The 21,672-nt window shown below is 35.6% G+C and overlaps 1 protein-coding gene across 4 annotated transcripts; it reads right to left on the minus strand.

Moving 5' to 3' along the window:
• Nucleotides 1–1,218: 1,218 nt before the first annotated feature.
• Nucleotides 1,219–21,243, minus strand: adhfe1 (alcohol dehydrogenase iron containing 1). Of its 4 annotated transcripts, none has more exons than XR_010891965.1 (19): nucleotides 21,117–21,243; nucleotides 20,636–20,685; nucleotides 20,511–20,563; nucleotides 20,167–20,220; nucleotides 19,797–19,951; nucleotides 19,497–19,693; nucleotides 18,381–18,458; nucleotides 18,097–18,202; nucleotides 17,459–17,611; nucleotides 17,214–17,312; nucleotides 15,747–15,825; nucleotides 15,050–15,146; nucleotides 14,587–14,744; nucleotides 11,529–11,636; nucleotides 5,818–5,909; nucleotides 5,693–5,733; nucleotides 5,434–5,592; nucleotides 2,036–2,121; nucleotides 1,219–1,960 (listed from the first exon to the last, which is right to left on the minus strand). XR_010891965.1 is itself a non-coding variant. In XM_067363578.1 (14 exons), the coding sequence occupies exons 1-14, from the start codon at nucleotides 21,167–21,169 to the stop codon at nucleotides 11,553–11,555; spliced, it is 1,416 nt and encodes a 471-aa protein (XP_067219679.1). In that variant the 5' UTR covers nucleotides 21,170–21,243; the 3' UTR covers nucleotides 10,895–11,552. The 4 variants fall into 4 exon arrangements, 2 of the variants coding, with proteins under 2 accessions (XP_067219679.1, XP_067219680.1); XR_010891964.1 differs by having other exon boundaries at nucleotides 1,220–1,960; nucleotides 5,818–5,878; XM_067363578.1 differs by lacking the exons at nucleotides 1,219–1,960; nucleotides 2,036–2,121; nucleotides 5,434–5,592; nucleotides 5,693–5,733; nucleotides 5,818–5,909 and having other exon boundaries at nucleotides 10,895–11,636.
• Nucleotides 21,244–21,672: the final 429 nt, after the last annotated feature.

Here is a 21,672-nt window from a genome sequence, read left to right on the forward strand (position 1 = left end):
TTCACCACTAGAGGTCGCCTATTCAAAACAAAGGCGGAGCTTCATAATGCTTCCGCTTTTCCGGTCATGAGTATGAGGTAACGCAGCTCTGCTTATCATATTAGATACATTTGAGTGTGTTGAAAATTATGTTATAACGTTACTCTGTGCGTTTGCTCGGCGACTGCCGCGAGACACTTGTTTGAGACACACTGCAGTAAGATAGATCGATTTTAGAATATCATAATAAATGCTGGGTGGTTTGTGTTGATTTAAAATGTATTGTATGATGGAGAAAATGCTGTATTACTTAGTTACTTGAAAATAGTGTTTTTCTCTGAGGTACGGTAAAAGCATGGTACTCTTGTAAAATCAAGATAATTAGATTTAAACAATAAGACTAAACGTGTTGAGCTATATAACAACAATTAGTTTTCTGTCTATAAATGTAACCAAACAGTTGTTCCCTTGTCTAATAAAACATGTAATATATTAAAGCGTCTTTAGTGTTTCCATGGTTTCTACAAAATAAAGCTGGGTAACGCGGATATGACGCCATTGACAGGCGACTCCCGGACACGTCCCGTATCCTTTGTTAAAAATCACCGGCTCTGTTATAATTGATAACGCATAAAAAATAATTCTTCTTCTTGGTAAGTTTCATATAAAGCTAAAGTAATGTCTATTACACCCTCATTTTTTTCCCTGTAAAGAATTATGACTCACTGAACTCAATTAATAGAAATAAGAAGTGTATAAAAACATCTCTCATTCTGGTAAAAGTAAATTGCAGAATTTAAGGCTCTACCCTGTATCATGTAAGATCTGTTATGTGTATCCCCAATTTTTATTTGGTTGTTTGTTTGGGTTTTTTTTTGTCACTGTATGTTTTTCTGAAAGTTGAAAAAAAAAATCCTTGGTTAAAAATCGTGATTTTCTCATGATTTACAAATATTGGAAAGATTTGGGATATTGTAAGTACTCAACTGAACAAAATATATAACACTGGCCTAGTGGTTTTGGGATATTTTACTGCAAAAAATCTTACATATTGTGTCTTAAAGAGTAATCCCTTACTTTTTCAAGGGAAAAGTAATTATTACAATGAATACAATGATTATTTTATTCCATGCGAATTCTCCAAAAATATTGCAAAGGGCAGCAATCCATTTTTATAAACAACAAAAATTAAACTGGCAACAACTGAAACTTTTTGTCTGCTGGCATCTTCCACTTCCACACAATTTGAGTCTTTTACATCATTTTATGGAGATGTAACATTTATTATCCATATGCAGAACACAACCAGGTGACAGTGTGCTGAACCCTACCCAAATTAAATTGAATGAATTGAATTGCTCATACAAAAAAAAAAAAATGTTTAAATGGAAATCTCAATGTACATTCACCCTATATATATATATATATATAAAACACACACACACACACACAGACATACACTTTAAAATTATTAGATGAAACAAATGCTTATTCAAACAAATATATTCCTAGGCAAAGGGTGTGATGTTTACATTAAAACTGCAGTGTAATGACATTCAAATGTGAAGTTCAAATCACAATATTTACATTAAGTATTTACATGTGGGGCAGTAACCTAATATTAAAGACTCCTGACACCAGTTGCAGGTTCAGCCCCACAAGCTTGCAAGTTCCTGAGGCCCCAACCCCTAATCAGGACACCGAACTTTCATTTTTTCCTCCACAAGAAGGAGCTGCGTACAGACTGAACTTTTAGTGTCATGCTGTCCTAGTTTCTGCTGCTCTGTGACCCATTTAAAAGGGAAAAGTGGAGCTCTTAGGGTGGATGCATCAGTCAGGATTGAATGCTGGATTTATGGAGCCGATCGAACGAACTGCATGTCCATCACTACGTCGACGAGACAGCAGCCGCCGAAGTAATCGAGGTGAACCCGGCACTCCTGACAGAGACGCCCGCCGCAGAAGTTTCAGAGAGCGCCCTCTAGGGATACAAACACCAATGATGCCACAGTAGAACAAAAGCAAATCAGAGTTACAAAACATCACAAACTCTCACCCAGCAGAGCCACTGTGATTATTAGACGCCTCCTGCATGGAGCTCTGCGGCGCCTGAGTCATGATGGGTCTCAACGGCTCCTGCTTCTGCACACACATGAACACATACAGTACTGTGTGCACACATCTTAGGCACATTAGATGCTTTAAGATAGGCAATTATATATTTAGCTTTACTGTATGAGTAGGAAATATAAATTTTAGGTTACTAGTTTGCTTTTAATGTTGTTTCAAGCAACTTGGAGAAGTTGCCACAGTTCTTTTATGAACTTAGGCCATCACAGTTTGCAAAAGTAATGTCTGGAAATTAATATTAAGCACACTAAATCAAAAGATATGAACAACCATGTTAAAACAAATACACAAATGCTGACAATGGAATAGAAAGCTTTTCTAGAAGAAGCTTTAATAGCAGTAATAGGAGCATCTCCCTATTAACCATTGTGAAAATTAAGTACACTTAATTGTATTGAATGCGCACATGTAGTGTACTTCAAATCTTAAAAGAATATTTTCTAAAAAACTGTACTTTTAAATATTAATGAAATAAAAGTCCACTTAAGTGTACACTTTTATGAACGTTTCTTAACACACTTAAGTACACTTTTAAAAAGTGCCCTTTGTAATGATTTCAAATTAAAAGTTTTACTTTAAAGTACATTTTAAATAATTTGAATAATCTGTTAAAAAAGTACACTTATGTTGGCTAATAAAGCACATAAAATACTTGATTATAATGTCACTGTAGAGTTATTCGATACATTAAAAATTAATATATTTTAAGTCAGTGGCTATTTACACTAAGTGAAAATAGAAATATATTCTATTTAGACTAAGTCACAATAGTAGCATTTTCTTTGTGATATGCTATTTACACTAGGTGAAAATAGTCAAAGATTCCATTTACACCATGTAAAAGTATCAGTTCTTTGCAATAAGAGTAAATAGTAGGCTAATTAGATGCTATCTATACTTTATATTGACAGATACTATTTGCACCTCGGCATTTTTGTACATTAACAGGATTTAATAATATCATAGAGTGTAAATGATTATATTTATTAAAATTATTAAATGGATGCTGCCTTATTGGGAGAAACAAATCCTTCCCTAGACCTTCCCCTAACCCTACCCAGTAAAGTTTAAATATTATTAAACACTCATTTGCAGTTTATTTCCACTTTTAGAACAATATTTTCATTTTTATTGAAAATAAATGCAAGTTCGGCAAAAGGCGGATTCGGATGGTCGCGTTAAAAGCTTGATTTGCAAGCATTACTCGCTACTTCTAAAACTTGAGTGGCCCAACCAGACATTGATGGGCGGAGCTAGTGTAAATAGCGTTTGCAAACAAGGGACTCTATTTGCACTTAGTGTACATAGACACTCTGATATTTTAAATGTACCAAATTGCAACTTCATCATTACAAAAGTATAAATATATTTAAATACATGATATACAAAACTGACATTAAAAGTACATTTTAGTTTACCATAAATGCTCTGTGGTACAGACCATTTTATCGATATTTCAAAGACAATAGAAGCAACTATAAAATTACATATAAGGATGTACTTAAGTGGGTCAAAAAAGCACTCTTAAATTCAACTAAATGTATTTACTATGAATTAATCAGAATTGTAAACTATAATACATTTTCATTTAATTGCAAAAAACATGCAATTAAGTGTCAGAAAACATTACATTCAGTTTGCACTTAAAGGATTAGTTCACTTTCAAAATTTCCTGATAATTTACTTACCCCAATGTCTTTCAAGATGTTCATGTCTTTCCTTCTTCAGTTGAAAAGAAATTAAGGTTTTACATTCCAGGATTTTTCTCCATATAGTGGACTTCAATGGAGCCCAAACGGATGAGGGTCAAACTTACAGTTTACAGTGATCCCAGATGAAAAATAAAGGCTTATCTAGAGAAACCATCGCTCATTTTCTAAAACAAAATTAAAAATTTTATACATTTTAACCATAAATGCTCATCTTGAACTAGCTCTCTTCTTCTTCTCTATTTGAATTCCAGCAGTGTAGATTCTGTTAAGTGTATTACTGCCCTCCACTGGTCAAAGTTTGAACTAAATTGTCATATACAATATGATAGTGCAAGTATATAACAATTAGTTCAAACTTTGACCTGTGGAGGGCAGTAATACACTTAGCAGTGTCTACACTGCCAGAATTCTAATAGAGAAGAAGACAGCTAGTTAAAGATGAGCATTTATGGTTAAAACGTATATATATATATGATCCTGGAATGTTTTCCTCAAAAACCTTCATTTCTTTTCAACTGAAGAAAGAAAGACATGAACATTTTGGATGACATGGGGGTAAATTATCAGGAAATTTTAATTTGAAAGTGAACTAATCCTTTAAGTATTTTAAGTACGGGAGAGTTTGTGTAAATCCACTTGGGGTTCAAAGTATTTATTTTTTCCCACATTAAATTTTGAACACATGTCTAGTATAATTACGTGGTTTTGTTACATTAATACAGTGTATACTGTTTTCTTTATTTACCCCAAAAGAATGGGTGGGGCATGTTGTAACTTGTAACATGACTATATGACAGCTTAAAATGTTATTAGCTAATAAAAATATACAAGACAAACTAAAATATTTTGTTAATAAAATACAATTGATAAAACTTTTTCACATAAAATAATGGCCTTTTTTAAGAATTAAAAGTAAACTCATTTGAGTTTGACAGTGAACACACCACAAAACAGCTATACAGCATAGTTCAAACATAATAATTAATAATTTCTGAAAGTTGACTCTCAGTCGTTATTCACCTCTTTCTCATGGTTTCTCAACAGAATTCATTAAATTTGTTAATGTAAATTATATCGCTAACATCATAGAATAGCATATTGTAACAGTGCTACAACGTGACCGCCTGTTTAACTTGGATTTAAACCCAGCTAGTGTCTTCTGCTGGTTAGATAAAGCATTAAATCTAAACTGCTAAATAACAGATTGAAGATTCAAATAATAGCAGATTTGTCACATTTTATATAAATACTAAAAACTGCCATGAGAAATTTACTTTTGCTATTGTTGAATAAATGTTCAATGTTATCTACCAAAGATTTTGAATTTTGGTGTTTTTTTCCCTCTATATCGTGTTGATATGGCAACTAGTAAATACACTACATTTTGTCATGCTAGCATGTGTGAAACGTTTAAACCATGTGTGTTACAACTATCCCCACGTCGGGTCGTGTCCCGCTCATCCCGACTCTTAAAAAGTATGCTAAAGTACTTCTTTTTTACAAGGGAACATCCATGGTTTTGAAATTAAATGCTCAACTAGCACATACAGGTGTACTGTAGGCCATGTAGTGTATAATTTGAGCATTGAAAGTGTTTTGTGTGCATGAATACCGGAGTGAAGCAGGCTGTAGGCAGGTATCCCTCCTTTCCGTTCTGAAGTCGGATGTAACACCAGTCAGCATTCTCTTGATACAGCAGCAACACGACCTCACCAGCACGGACACACACCTCTTCATCATTGTCTGCACTGTAGTCTGCTGCCACAACCATCTCATACACACACACAAAAAACATAATTTGATCTCACCATCAGCTCTGTAGCATAAAAACTGCTGTATCAAATGATGCTGCAGCTGAGAAAATGTGTTACCATTTCTCCTTGGTGCTTGAAAATCACTCTCTTTCGACAAACTGCAAGATTCAATCGTTTCACTTTAATTTTAATTCTAAATTAAACAGAAATTATAAAAAGGTAAGCATGAAAAGATGACTAACCTTGAGGAGACAGCACAGTAGTGAACACTTCAAACTCTTCATGGCTCTGCGTGTAGATTTGCTGCATGATGAAGTCAGACAACACACAAACTCTAAATGCAACAACAATGAAAGAAGAGCTGAGACACTTTATCGATTCATTCAGAATCACTGCTATTGCTAAACCTCCTCCTCTCTTTAAATACTCTCAGACGCACACACATTAGGAGATCTTGGTTAGGTTCTTTTCTAGGAAACATCAGCACTCTTAAATCTATTTAAATCTGTTCCACTTCAGTTGTTTAAATGCTGCAGGTCACAGCTCTGATCAGCCAATCACACACTTTTAAAAGTCAGCTCTCTGCACTTACAGAAACTCACTCAAAGCCGGTCCTTAAACAAAACAAATCGCTAAATAGATAACCTCACATCATGTCAAAAAAACGTACAGCAAAATGTTAATATTGTCAGTTTCTAAGCACTGATTTAATGCTTTTTACAATTTATTTTAATAAGTTGTCTCTTAATAAGAACTTACATTATTCACCAAATTGTGCACACTTTTTTTCTGTGCACACGTCCATATTGGTTGTCATAATAACAGCACTTATATTCGGTGGTTCAGCGCCATCTTTGATTTTTAAAAGGAATGAAAGCGAGGCTGTGAGGGATAGAAATACAACTCTTCGTTGGGTTGTACTGTCATTTAATGTGTTTTTGGATTGTTCTGCTGATGAAAGTCAGGAAAAATATCCAGTGATTAAGTGATCTAGGAGCTTTATACAGCTTTTTACAGCAAATGCCATTGAAAACACGAGAAGTCTATCCCTCATAGCCTCACTTTCATATGATGGCTGCTCTGAATAAGGTCTTTTCAGGTTGACACTTTTTGCCACTGAGAAGACTGGGAAAAGTGTCCCAATCAACTTGAAGTAACCCTATATATACAGCTTAGTAAGATAATTATATTTTCTCAGGTTTTGAGTGCACAGTATGCAAATCTAAACAAATTGGTTGTAAATTTTCCAGTTTACTTTGTACAATACAGTATACTTTATTGTCCTGGGCTTATTGAATACTGCATTTCCGAATCACGCAATAACACAACAAATAACTAAGTCAATCAATCACGTGTATCTCACCTAAATAATCTAAACATGGGGACAAAACATGTAGACAAGCATCGCGTTGCACAGTTAAACTGCTATTATTCCTCAAATAACTTCTGCGTATATCATAAAACTAGCAATAAATAACAATAACCAACAATAAGAATAAATAGTATAAAACAGTAATACTGTATAGGGTAATCAGTGCTAACCAGGGACAATCATTGGGCTTTGTCCTTGCAATTCAATATCCTAATGGAGGCAGGGACAAAAGAATTTTAAACTGGTGACATTTAGGCACTTCCTGAAGGCAGAAGCACATACTGAGGGTGTAGAATATGAGAAAGGTCAGCCAGTATCTTATGTGCCCCTCTGTACACAGACTGCTCATAATGTTTGGAGTGATGGATGGTCTTTCCACTCCACAATTTTCATTGAGAAGACTGGTAAAAGTGTCCCAATCAACCTGAAGTCACCCTATATATACAGCTTAGTTAGATAACAATGAAATTTTCACAGGTTTCGAGTGCACAGTATGCAAATCTAAACACTGGTTATAAATTTCCCAGTTTACCTTCTACAATATAATATACACTATACTGTATTGTCCCCTTGGGGAAATTTGTCCTGGGCTTAGTGAAATTTGTCTGGACAATATAAAAAAGTCTGTTTTTTTTAATTGTGCAGAGAGATTACCATACAAAGCTTGAATCCCATATCCGATTAGTTTCTCCAGAACAGCCCGAAAGAACACAGTCGTGATTTTTTTGCTGACACCAAACAGTCTTAGTCTCCTCAAAAAGTACAGTCTTTGTTGGAGTTTAGTATATTAAATATCAACATGAATCTGCCATGTGTTCATTTTATCAATGTAGATGCCGAGGTACACGCCTGTTTAATTTGAGTATCTTCAATAACAGGACTGTGGGCACCGACTGCTCTGGGGTCAAACACTATCTCTTCCATTTTATTGGCATCACACCACTGTTCAAAGTTCTTTATCTCAGAATGATCGCCAGATGGATCACTGTCTTTATGCAGTAGGCTCAGGATTGCTGTGTCATCTGAGAACTTAAAGATGAAATTTCCTGCATGTGAACTTACACAGTCATTAGTGCAGAGTGTAAAGAGCACAGGCGAGCTTACACAGCCCTGAGGAGCACATACGTGCATTATTTTTGAGTCTGAGAGGGTGTTATCGATCCTCACAACCTGAGTACGGCTAGTTAAGAAAGAGTGGTACCATTTGATCAGGAAAGGGTTAACATTCAACTGGCTCATTTTCTGGATCAGAAGGAGCGGGTGAATCGTATTAAAAGCGGAACTGAAACCTACGAAGAGCAAATGTGCGTAAGCTTTGCTGTCTTCTAGGTGTTTTAAAATCAGATGTGTAATACTGTTAACAACATCATCGGTACCTTTCCTTTCTTTATAGAGTCTTCTAGTTGACCACCACTAGTTTTGGGTGTAATTCCTTACTAAGTAATTAAGTATTGACTTTTCCCTTGAAAAAGTAAAGTAAGGGATTACTCCTAATTTTTATGCAATTTAATTACAGTTACTTTTGATGTAATTTAATTAAACATTATAAACACTATAGAACATTTATATATAACATCAAAATTGAATGTCTAATGATGAAATCTATGTTTTTAATGTAACCTCCTCTAAATACTTTGGTCTGAATAATTTATGCAATTTTATATTATTTATTTGTAAGAATTAAAAGAGCAGTTTCATGTCCATCCTTGTACGGTTCAACTGGCCAAGGTTGATATGCGAGTTATAAAGCAATCAGCAATAAGTAATGCAATACATTTTAGAGAGTAAATAGTACAGTCATCTAATTACTGTTGAAGATTTAGTAGCAAGTAGTTAATTACTTTTTTTAGAGTAACTTGCCCAACACTGCTCATCACTAATAAAAAAAAACTTGCTCCAATTTACTCCATGTCAAAATTATTTTGGTATTCTGCTAAATAATGCCGATCTCTAGACACACAATGTATTAAATGAAAAATTAATGGACAATCTTTGTCAATTTATAATAAAATAAAAAATACTGATATTATCAGTATGTTACATAAACTGTTTTAAGAGTTAAATTCAATTTACGGGATAATACAGATGGTGACTGATGCAGTCGATTATGAAAATGATATGTTTTCTGGACAAATTTGGTCGTAACCAACCCAACACTTGCATTATTGTCACTGTTGCAACCATTAATTTTTCAAATAGGCCTATATATTCTTAATATACACAAAATATTTGGATATCTGATCGCTGACTTTCTAATAACATTGTTAAAACTATATCTTTCTTATGTTAATATTCAGCTGCTTAAATGCACTTAACACATGGTGAATTTTGGGTGAATGGGGTGTTGAGGCCATAGATATGAATACGTAGATGCCACGTTCAACGAGAAGCTGCTCACTGCAGAGCAAATGGGTGGGGCTTACGTCTAGCTCCTTGTCGCTGGAGTTCTAGCGAGGAGGAGCTAGACGTAAGCCCCACCCATTTGCTCTGCAGTGAGCAGCTTCTCGTTGAATATAATTTTGGGCCTAATGGGTGGAGCTAGAATATCCAACCACACCCTAACCCTACTCACAACTCTATCCCTCCACCCCATTGGACATTGCACAGCTTCTGGTTGTGAAAACACCGAGATTTAAATTCCCGAAGAAATGGGATAACCTTTCACAGGTGAGAATGTGATGATTTGTGTATTTATATGTATTAAAGGTGCCCTAGAATTGAAAATTGAATTTACCTTGGCATAGTTAAATAATTAGAGTTCAGTACATGGAAATGACATACAGTGAGTCTCAAACACCATTGTGTCCTCCTTCTTATGTAAATTTGATTTGTGCAAAAGACCTCTGAAGAACAGGCGAATCTCAACATAACACCGACTGTTACGTAACAGTCGGGATCATTAATATGTACGCCCCCAAATTTTGCATATACCAGCCCATGTTCAAAGCATTAGACAAGGCAGTATTAACGTCTGGATCTGTGCACAGCTGAATCAACAGACTTTATGCAGGTAAGCAAGCAAGGACAATAGCGAAAAATGGCAGATGGAGCAATAATAACTGACATGATCCATGATATGATATTTGCAGTGATATTTGTAAATTGACTTTCTAAATGTTTCGTTAGCATGTTGCTAATGTAAGTTACTGTTAAATGTGGTTAAAGTTACCTTGTTTCTTACTGTATTCACGGAGACTGGAGCCGTCGTTATTTTCATTATTAAACACTTGCAGTCTGTAAACACTGTCAGTCTTGCATAATTTATAAACACAACTTCATTCTTTATAAATCTCTCCAACAATGTAGCATTAGCCGTCAGCCACAGAACACTATGAAACTCGTTCAGAATCAAATGTAAACATCCAAATAAATACTATACTTACTATATCCAATATGCTGCATGATGAATACTTTGTAAAGATCCATTCTGAGGGTTATATTAGCAGTGTGAACTTTGTTTATGCAATGTATTATAGAGTTTCGAGCTGGGGGCAGGGAGCGCGGGCATTTAAAGGGGAAGCGTGCTGAATCTGCGCATATTTAATTATGCCCCAAAATAGGCAGTTAAAAAATGGATTTTATTTTAAGCTGAAACTTCACAGACACATTCAGGGGACACCTTATATTACATCTTGTGAAAAAGTATTCTAGGGCATCTTTAACTCAATATTACAGGTTTTTACTATAGCACTTTTTAATGTTTTTACTTTTACTAAGGTAACTAATCATGTTAACTGATTAACTGTCAACTTGCTCTCTAAAGTTCACAGACCGGCCTTGACTGTTCAATATGACGGATGGCTTATATATAGCAGCCCATAGTACAGCCGCTATTGAAGCATCTATATATATATATATATATATATATATATATATATATATATATATATATATATATATATATATATATGGTTGAGGCGCTCATTGGCACCCCCTCCAGCTGGTGATGTCCTAGGCAACTACCTAGTTTGCTAATGTGCCAAGAAACGGCCTTAATCATCATAAAATATTATGGCATTTGCATTTTATTGCATGTATTGATATTTCTATCATATTCAAAATCATATAAGGGCTCCTCAATTCACATGCATATTTCAAGACAGCATGAATGAATTCATTAATCAGTCTTTCTGATTTGCTGCATAGCCATTCAGGAAAAACAATAACAAAAAAACAACTCGACCAAAAAAACAAATGCAATTAAAAGTCTAATCCTAATTCTTAGATTAGAGTCATTTAAATCCAACCTGCCTAAATCACTCTGATTAACAAATCAGCCTAAGAGTTACAGTGAATGGAGAGTATCCCTACTGTGTGTGTTTACAGGTTGGTTTAAATATGATTACTATGATGATTATGTTATGTTGATGACACATGAAACACAAACATATGTGTCATATTTAGAATGATGTACAGAATAGAGTATCTGATTGTGACTGTGTGTTATAGTCTTAAGTCTGTGACATCACTGTGAAAGGATTAAAGTCCATTGAGGTCAAAGTGTGTTCAGATCAGTGTCTCTGCTTACATAATGAAATCAGCACAGCTAATCTGAGGCTGTGAACTTCTGCGAACACCAACCATGTTAAAATGTCCTTTAAGAGCTCAGTAGAGCTTCATGGATGCAGCAAATAGAGTGGTCAGATCTTCTTCAGTGTGAGCTCGAGGAGACAGTTTAGTTACCCTCTCCTGTGAATAATACACAACAATAACTCAGTTAATCCCTCTAAAATCATTTTAACACATAAAATAATATAATTATTTTATTTACTTTAATTATAATAGTAATTGGTATAATGTTGCACCAGAGTGCTGCATTTTAAGCCGGGGCTATAAAACATGCATAAATACCATATTAATGTATTTAAAATACTTTATGATGCTAAAATTGCCTTTAAAATAAGCATTAATGATGCAGCTTATACATTGCATAATTTTACTTCATACACTTTAATGCGGGAGGAACAATTAGAGCTCCTGTTGAAGACCCCTGAATGATATGATAACATTTTTTTAATGTTATATATACACACTGTACAAAATTATAAATGCAACACTTTTGTTTTTGCCCCCATTTTTCATGAGCTGAACTTAAAGATCTAAGACTTTTTCTATGTACACAAAAGGCCTATTTCTCTCAAATAGTCAGAAAACCAGTCAGTATCTGGTGTGACCACCATTTGCCTCACGCAGTGCAACACATCTCCTTCACATAGGGTTGATCAGGTTGTTGATTGTGACCTGTGGAATGTTGGTCCACTCCTCTTCAATGGCTGTGCGAAGTTGCTGGATATTGGCAGGACCTGGAACACGCTGTCGTATACACTGATCCGTATGAGTATGCTGGCCATGCAAGAACTGGGATGTTTTCAGCTTCCAGGAATTGTGTCAGATCCTTGCAACATGGGGCCGTGCATTATCAGGCTGCAACATGAGGTGATGGTCGTGGATGAATTGCACAACAATGGGCCTCAGGATCTCGTCACGGTATCTCTGTGCATTCAAAATGCCATCAATAAAATGCACCTGTGTTCGTTGTCCATAACATATGCCTGCCCATACCATAACCCCACCGTCACCACGGGCCACTCGATCTACAACGTCGACATCAGCAAACCGCTCACCCACACAACGCCATATATGCTGTCTGTCATCTTGCCCTGTACAGTGAAAACAGGGATTCATCCATCAAGAGAACACCTCTCCAAAGTGCCAGACACCATTGAATGTGAGCATTTGCCCACTCAAGTCAGTTACTATGACGAACTGCATGCAGATGAGCTTCCCTGAGACGGTTTCTGACAGTTTGTGCAGAAATTCTTTGCTTATGCAAACTGATTGTAGCAGCAGTTGTCCGGGTGGCTGGTCTCAGACCATCTTGGAGGTGAAGATGCTGGATGTGGAGATCCTGGGCTGGTGTGGTTACACGTGGTCTGCGGTTGTGAGGCCGGTTTGATGTACTGCCAAATTCTCTGAATTGCTTTGGAGACAGCTTATGGTAGAGAAATGAACATTCAATTCACAGACAACAGCTCTGGTGGACATTCCTGCAGTCAGCATGCCAATAGAGGGTATGCACGTGACGTCACCGGTGACCGTTACGACTGCGGTCACGCCCGCTGAGTGGCACAAATACTGAGTGGCAGCATTGGTTTTCAGCGTGAATGCAGTGGAAAAACACATCCAAAACGGGAAAGAGCTTTGTGATTGACTGTACAAATAGATTTGACACAAACCCTGAAGTACATATTTAAAAACTGCAGAAAGCAACAGCAAAAAAAACAAATGGATCACTGCAATTCACAGAAACAGTTGGACTCCAGGCAGAGAAACAATGATTTACAGTTATCATTTTGTGTCAAATTGATGGATTGAGGTAAAATCATACCGTATATATTGCATTGTTATATATTATGTTGATAATTCAATTAAATATTTATATTTTTAAATAAACAACACTGACAAAAACTATACCATAAAACTATATATGTTTTAGGGCTGGACAATATGATGATATAACATTGATAAAAGTGATTACACGGATTTAAACCTACCTATATTGTAGTTATATAAAATATTCACAGGCAGATTTTCTTTATGTATTTGCCTGCCGTCGAAATCAGGCACATATAAATGTCAGGAAACACGATTCCTGGCTGCATTTCAATATCCATGGATTAGGTTTATTTGACAAGTTGTAAGAAACACATTCAATTCCAACCTTTAGTGTAATCATTTGTTTTACTCGTGTTTTCGCAGTGTCCCCTATTAAATACAGTCATGCAGCAGGTTCTTTTGCCACTCAGTCCAGCTGAGGTAGCGTGTACCCTCTATTGCACGCTCCCTCAAAACTAGCGACATCTGTGGCATTGTGCTGTGTGATAAAACTGCACATTTTAGAGTGGCCTTTTATTGTGGCCAGCCTCAGGCACACCTGTGCAATAATCATGCTGTCTAATCAGCATCTTGATATGCCACACCTGAGAGCTGGATGGATTATCTCGGCAAAGGAGAAGTGCTCACTAACACAGATTTAGACAGATTTGTGAACAATATTTGAGAGAAATAGGCCTTTTGTGTACATAGAAAAAAGTCTTCGATCTTTGAGGTCAGCTCATGAAAAATGGGGGCAAAACAAAAGTGTTGCGTTTATAATTTTGCTCAGTGTATATACGGTTGAGGTGCTCATTGGCACCCCCTCCAGCTGGTGATGTCCTAGGCAACTGCCTAGTTTTCCTATATGCCAAGAAACAGCCTTAATCTTCATAACAATATAATAATAATGGGTTACACTTTATTTTAATGTGTCCTTGTAAGAGAATAATTGTACTTTTAAGTACTGAGTAACATTAATTAACAATGTGTACTTACTATAGGGTTAGGTTTAGGGTTAGTTGCACGTAAATATGCATAATTTACTGTTATTACTATAGAAAGTACATGTGACATGTAAAAAGGACACTGTAAAATAAAGTGTTACCTAATAATAATAAGAATGATTATAAAAAGTCATATTCAGCCATATTTCGCTCTTATTTTCGGGTGTTGGGTGATTTTTGATGGAGCAGAATTTCAGCTTTCAGCAAAAAATGATCTCTGTAGCACTTTTTAGTACAGGGATGTAACGTGATTTGTTGACCTGAGGGATGGTGCCCTTCACCAAAGATGGAATGTCCTCTTTAGTGTAGCCAATTGCAGACAAGCCATCCTCCACTTCCAGGTCATACAGAAACGATCTGAGAGTGTCCGCCAACACACGGCCAGCATCTTCTTTCTTGACGTTCCTCACATCAGTACCTTATAAAACACATACACAATCTGTAACATAAACCTCCATCCATCATCAATTAAATCAAACAGTGTTCTTAAAAGTAGCATTATCTATAAAATCATCCACAAAAATGACAGTGAATAACATATAATCAATGCACCCCAAATAGGTTTTACACAATAAACATTTAACTTCCAATACAGCAACACAACTGGTTACATTTCTTTAATAACTTTTCTGAAAGTTACGTTTTAAATCTTTATAAGCATTACATCACATTACAGTGCTAATATTTGACACACTGTTGAGATTAGCTTTCCATGTGTGTTACCTAGTATTTGTGCTGCCTCCAGGTGGCGCTCAGGACACATGTTTGCAGTAAAAGTAAAAACAGCAGGTGAAGTAAGAACTACAGAGAGTCCATGAGGCTGAAAGAAAAAGGGACAGTAAAACTATAGCATGAAAAACACTGGGAATCTGCCATGAAGAAAAACACATGAAAATTATTGTGAGATCCCATCAATATTAGAAGTACTAGTGTTAGAACTAGAATTAGTATTATTATGTATTTACAGAATATATAATGTGTGATATTTCATGCATTAGGCTAGAAGCGCACTATCAATAAAGTTTGGGGTCAATAAAAATTTTTAATGTTTTTGAAACACTTATTTTATCCAAATACAGTAATATTGTAAAATAATACTATAAATTAATTGTTTTAATATATTTTTAAAATGCAATCTATTCCTATGATGGCAATACTGAATATTCAGCAGCCATAACTTCAGAAATCATTCTGATTTGGTGCTCAAGAAACATTTATTATCATTACCTAATTGTATTGTACCTTTTTTTTTTTTTTTTTTTTTTGGAAATAACATTTATTTAAAATAGAAATTGTTTGTAACATTATGTCTTTACTGTCACTACATAAATGTATTTAATCCTGACTACATAATAGAATTTCATAATAAAAAATAAAAGAAAATCCAAACCCCAAACTTTTGAATGAAGTTTATATTTACCACTATAGGATGTTCTACATTGTAGCCTTTAGCCCTGTGAGTTTTGACATTCCCGGCAATAGGATATGACATTCCATGACTTGAACATAGAAAAAGAACAATCAACAAGGCATTATCAGATAATTTCCACAAATACATACACAATAGAACTATTGGAAGCACATCACTGTCCATGTGATTTTCCTCTGCATACTGGATTTAAAGGTGCCCTATATTCAAAAATTTTATTTATCTTGGCATAGTTAAATAACAAGAGTTCAGTACGTGGAAATGACATACAGTGAGTCTCAAACTCCATTGTTTCCTCCTTCTTATATAAATCTCATTTAATATCTCGTTTAAAAGACCTCCGAAGAACAGGCGAATCTCAACATAACACCGACTGTTACGTAACAGTCAGGGTGTACGCCCCAATATTTGCATATGCCAGCCCATGTTCCCAACATTATAGAAGGCATTAGACAAGGGCAGAACGTCTGGATCTGCACAGGTGAATCATCAGACTAGGTAAGCAAGCAAAGACAATAGCAAAAAATGGCAGATGGAGCAATAATAACTGACCAGATTCATGATAACATATTTTTAGTGATATTTGTAAATTGTCTTTCTAAATGTTTCATTAGCATGTTGCTAATGTACTGTTAAATGTGGTAAAAGTTACCATCGTTTATTACTGTATTCATGGAGACAAGAGCCGTCGTTATTTTCATTTTTAAACACTTGCAGTCTGTATAATTCATAAACACAACTTCATTCTTTATAAATCTCTCCAACAGTGTAGCATTAGCCGTTAGCCACGGAGCACTATCAAACTCATTCAGAATCAAATCTAAACATCCAAATAAACACTGTACTTACGTGATTAGACATGCTGCATGACGAACACTTTGTAAAGATCCATTTTGAGGGTTATATTAGCTGTTTGGACTTTTTTTTATGTTGTTTAAGGCAAGCGCAAGCTCTTGGGGTGTGGAGCACCAGATTTAAAGGGCCACACACCCTGAATCAGCTCATTTCTAATGATGCCCCAAAATAGGCAGTTAAAAAAATGAATTAAAAAAAATCTATGGGGTATTTTGAGCTGAAACTTCACAGACACATTCAGGGGACACATTAGACTTATATTACATCTTTTAAAAAAAGTTATAGGGCACCTTTAAATGAAAGTTGTGTTATCATAAAAGTTGCGTATTGTTACAAAGGTAAATGTTTGTGTCACTAACTATCGATTACTAACTTTCAACCAAAGCTGCGTGATCTCCATGCCTTTCCTTAAACTCTCACAGCAATAAATTCAGTCCACCTGTGCTGTCTGTACTGTTATGTGCAAATATGGAAAATTATGACATTGCAGCACTAGCGATTCCATTAGCAGTCTCTTAAGTGTGTTGTGATTCGATGCTGCCAAACTCATTACCAGAATCAACTCTTTTGTGTGTTCATTTAATGTTAGTTCTATTTAATTACCATAAATGGACTCCTGCATTTCCAAAGCCAATTCCTGCAAACACACTGGCCAGGTGCATGCTGGAGCGAGCCTCCACATCTCCCGCATCACACACCGCCCTACAACACACACGTCTTCATATCTTGCCAATATTACATTTAAATATAATACTTTTAAAATTGCTAAAAATCAAAAATCTAATTTTTTGAGAAGTATCCAAATATTCATTAAACAACAAATAATCACATGACCTCGCTCTACATACCGTTTCAAGTATTTGGCAACGATCTTGAGAGCGTGTCTCGCCCAAACATCACTGATTGGATTGCTGCCCTGGTAAGCGGGGCGATTAATGGGATTGGGTGGGCAAGGACTTCTCAGGTTATACGGCAATGCAGTGAATGACTCTAATGCATGACTATAAAGAGAAAGATTTAAACCAAACACAATCAATATCATAACCTAAATGAATATCATAATCTTTTTTAAAGAAACTAATACTTTTATTTAGCGAGAATGCATAAACTAATAAAAAATTACCTTTATAAGGTTACTAACGTTTTCTAAAAAATGTGTCACAGTTTCCACAGACATATTAAGCAGTACGATATTGATTATAATAATAATAATAATAATAAATGTTTCTTGAGCACAAAATAAGCAGATTAGAAGGCTCATGTGAAACTGAAGACTGGAGTAATGATGCTGAAAAATTAAGCTTTGCCATCACATGAACCAAATGGGAAGTTAATAAAGCAGGTTTGCACAGAATGGCAAAACCTGGAATCATCAAATTGGTTCTTTCTGTCAATAAACTTACATTTTCTTGCTGTACAGTAAAGGAATTTGGTGATTGCCTTGGTTTGAATGTGGTTAATAAATAAAGTGTTCATGTAAACACACCAGAGCACGTCAAACCCGCTGTTAGCTGCCACTCTGGATGGCATGTGAAGAGTATGTAGGGGATCCACCATTCCTAAAGTAGGCTTTAAGGCTCGATTTGCAATACCTAAAAAGACACACACATTAAAGTGCTAAACTTACACAACAGTACAAAGATCTAAACCTTTAGCGTTACATCTTAACTATTTAACCATTATCTCATCTTAAACCTCAACACTTAATTCAGAATTCAGTGTTTACACACACTGAGACGAAATGTTAATGAGTAAAATGTTTCTGCGAACCAGTTTTGGCCTTCATGTCCTCAAAGTCAAAGATCGCCACTCCTGTGGTTTCACTCCCCGTTCCAGCCGTTGTGGGAACTTACACATGCACAGACATACAGTCACACAAAATGTAAATAAAAATATATATGTAAGTATAATGTATCAGCGTATTAATGAAGGTTGATCTATGGTCAATGTTTGGCCTCTTGAGCTGTGGTCTGTAGTTATCTGCATATGCTAAATGGTGACCATTAAAGAATTAGTTCACTTCAGAATTAAAATTTACTCACCCCCATGTCAACCAAGATGTTCATGTCTTTCCATGTCTTTCTTTCTTCAGTCGAAAAGAAATTAAGGTTTTTGAGGAAAACATTCCAGGATTTTTCTCCATATCGTGGACTTCAGTGGGGTACAACAAGTTAAAGGTCCAAATTGTAGTTTCAGTGCAGCTTCAAAGGGCTCTACATGATCCCAGCCAAGGAATAAGGGTCTAAGCTAGCAAAACAATCAGTCATTTTCCAAAAAAAAAAAAAATGTATACACTTTTTAACCACAAATGCTCATCTTGCACTGCTCTGCGATCCACCACGCATGACATAATCACGTTAGAAAGGTCATGCGTGACATAGGCGGAAGTACCAGAGCGAAAAACTCTTTTTTTACCTTTTTTTGTAAAGGGTGTTTTGCCTTAATCTTTGAACGTTCACTTTGTCGACACTGGATCTGTACTTCCGCCTACATCACGCATGACCTTTCTAACGTGATTATGTCATGTGTGGCGTAAGATGAGCATTTGTGGTTAAAAAGTATAAAAATTGTATTTATTTTTTTTAGAAAATGACCAATCGTTTTGCTAGATAAGACCCTTATTCCTCGGCTGGATCGTATAGAGCGCTTTGAAGCTGCACTGAAACTACAGTTTGGACCTTCAACCCGTTGTACCCCACTGAAGTCCACTATATGGATGAAAATCCTGGAATGTTTTCCTCAAAAACTTTAATTTCTTTTCAACTAAAAAAGAAATACATGAACATCTTGGATGACATGGTGGTGAGTTCATTATCAGAAGTGAACTAATCCTTTAACAAGAGAGAGAAACAGAAAGGAAGAAAATGTCTTTGCATGTCTTTGTACCAGCAATAAGTGGCTTCAGTGTGGCTGTGATGGGTTTTCCTTTTCCAATTGGTGCATTGACAAAGTCTAGAAATTCTGCCTCTGGATGAGATGCATAGAGATTGGCTGCTTTACAGGTGTCAATCACAGAGCCTCCGCCCACAGCAACATACACATCAAAATGTCCTTTTTTGGCAAAATCAATCGCTGCTTTAAAGCTGAAAAGAGAAAGAGAAGTTGCTTTCACACACTTCCGTTTATAATCAGTAACACTTAGATGATCATCAGCAGAAACTGACAATAATTAGCCCATTTTTTGACCTTTTGTCAGTTGGTTCTACTCGCACGTCCTCGAAGATCTTATATTTGACTCCATGTTTTGTCAGTGAGTCCAGCACTGCTGCAACAGGCGGCAGCTGAGACAGGGTTCTATCTGTCATCAAACACACATTACGTGCTCCCATGTTCTGCAAATCCTGTTCAAATCAGCCAAAACAGCACAACTAATGACAAATGCAAAACTGTACTGACATGAAGTGAACAGACTTTAAGATAAAGAGCAATAAGATGAGCATTAATAGAAACTAATCAGTTCAATGCTTACAAACAGTGGTCATAAAAAAAACATGAACAACATGAGTGTGAGTATATGATGATGATAATTTTTGGGTGGAAAAAAAAGGTCCTTTACCATGCCAATTTCTCTGGTAACTCCTGCTCCAAATCTGATATTTGAACAAGCCATCTGAAACAGAACAAAAAAAAAATTTAATGAATAACCACGATAATGATAAAAACTTTTATTATTATTATTATTATAAATACCTAATGTTATAATGTAATTCCATATTCACAGACGCACAATTATAAACTGAAATATCTTTCCCTGACTGACTTACATTCATTAAGATTAAAGTATTTAACTATAAATATATGTAAATTATTTAACACTGTATTAAAAACTATACTATAAGTGGTGAAACTATATTCCACAATGCATAACTATTACATAATAAATGAATGTTGTGTGCTTACTTCAAATGCGTAGTCTGTTTTCCGCTCACAAATATGAGCCTCACCTGCAGAAACTACACACAAAATCTCTCACATATTGCAAAGTTCATTTATTCAGAGAAAAAGCACTGACTGAAATATCTTACCTCGGTTATAAGTGTGGGAATACGCTTGAGAATGAGCGGGACATCTGCATCTATAAAACATAATATGGCATGCAAAAAAAATATTGCTGATATATCAGTTGTTACTAATCCATATTACTTTATTCTCTGTATAACAAAATGGAGGTGCTTGGCAGGACGACTCGGTAACAATTCTGAAAAATAAAATGCAATACTGTTAATAGAGACTAAAGCTGACATTCTGCCATATATCTTCTTTTGTGTTCCACATAAAAAAAAAATAAAATAAAAAAAAAATATATATATATATAATATATATATATGTGTGTGTGAACTGTCCCTTTAAGGGGTTGTTTGCAACTCTCGGGTCACTGAGTAGAGACAACATAGCCTATACACATACCCATAACTAAGCCTATACAAAAATTACAAATATAAAAATCCACATACTAAAAACACACTTTAATACCTCAACGATATGAACTGAAATACTGAAACTTACGCCGCGCTCGCGAGCTGGCGCATCAGATGAGCGACTCTCTCACCGCCTGCCATGATTTCTGCTCGTGCCCTCTATCGCGCGGCCACTAGCTGACCGTGTCCGTCCGCCACCTGCTGACAGGTATGCGCTCATGACTGAGGCGGAAACATGATTGTGTGTGTTGGTAAATGTCTGAAATAGAATCAACTCAAATTACCTTTACTGTCGCAAAATTAAAACACACAAGTGTAGTGATAGGTTAAAATCTTTGGTACATCCTCTGAAAACTTACAAAGCATGACATTACATAAATGAACAAAAATAATACCATGTCATAGATTATGACATGCTTATGTTGAATATCAAAAAGTATTTTTGTGTCTATTTGTTAATTATGGATTTGTGAACACATAAATGTTTTTAGATTTGTGGAGTAAAAGTTATAGCTTTCATTTTGAAGTATAATTAGACCCTTGGGGTAAGATGACTCTTCCACACCCCCCCCAGAATTGGCACCGAAGGCCCCAAGTGGCATGTTGTTTCTTGTGTTATTATTTTTAAATGTAATAATTGCTAT

Source organism: Chanodichthys erythropterus, chromosome 16 (genome assembly GCF_024489055.1).
Source record: "Chanodichthys erythropterus isolate Z2021 chromosome 16, ASM2448905v1, whole genome shotgun sequence".
Lineage (NCBI taxonomy): Eukaryota > Metazoa > Chordata > Actinopteri > Cypriniformes > Xenocyprididae > Chanodichthys > Chanodichthys erythropterus.

What these genes read in the sequence shown, in the direction of transcription:
- adhfe1 (XM_067363578.1), bottom strand. Translation starts at nt 21,169, where the DNA reads ATGGCAGGCGGTGAGAGAGTCGCTCATCTGATGCGCCAGCTCGCGAGC. An exon ending in GGACATGAAGGCCAAAACTG is followed by an intron (nt 18,203 to 18,380) that starts GTTCGCAGAAAC and finishes GTGTCTTTTTAG; the next exon opens with GTATTGCAAATCGAGCCTTA. An exon ending in ATGTAGAACATCCTATAGTG is followed by an intron (nt 15,147 to 15,746) that starts GTAAATATAAAC and finishes TTTTTCTTTCAG; the next exon opens with CCTCATGGACTCTCTGTAGT.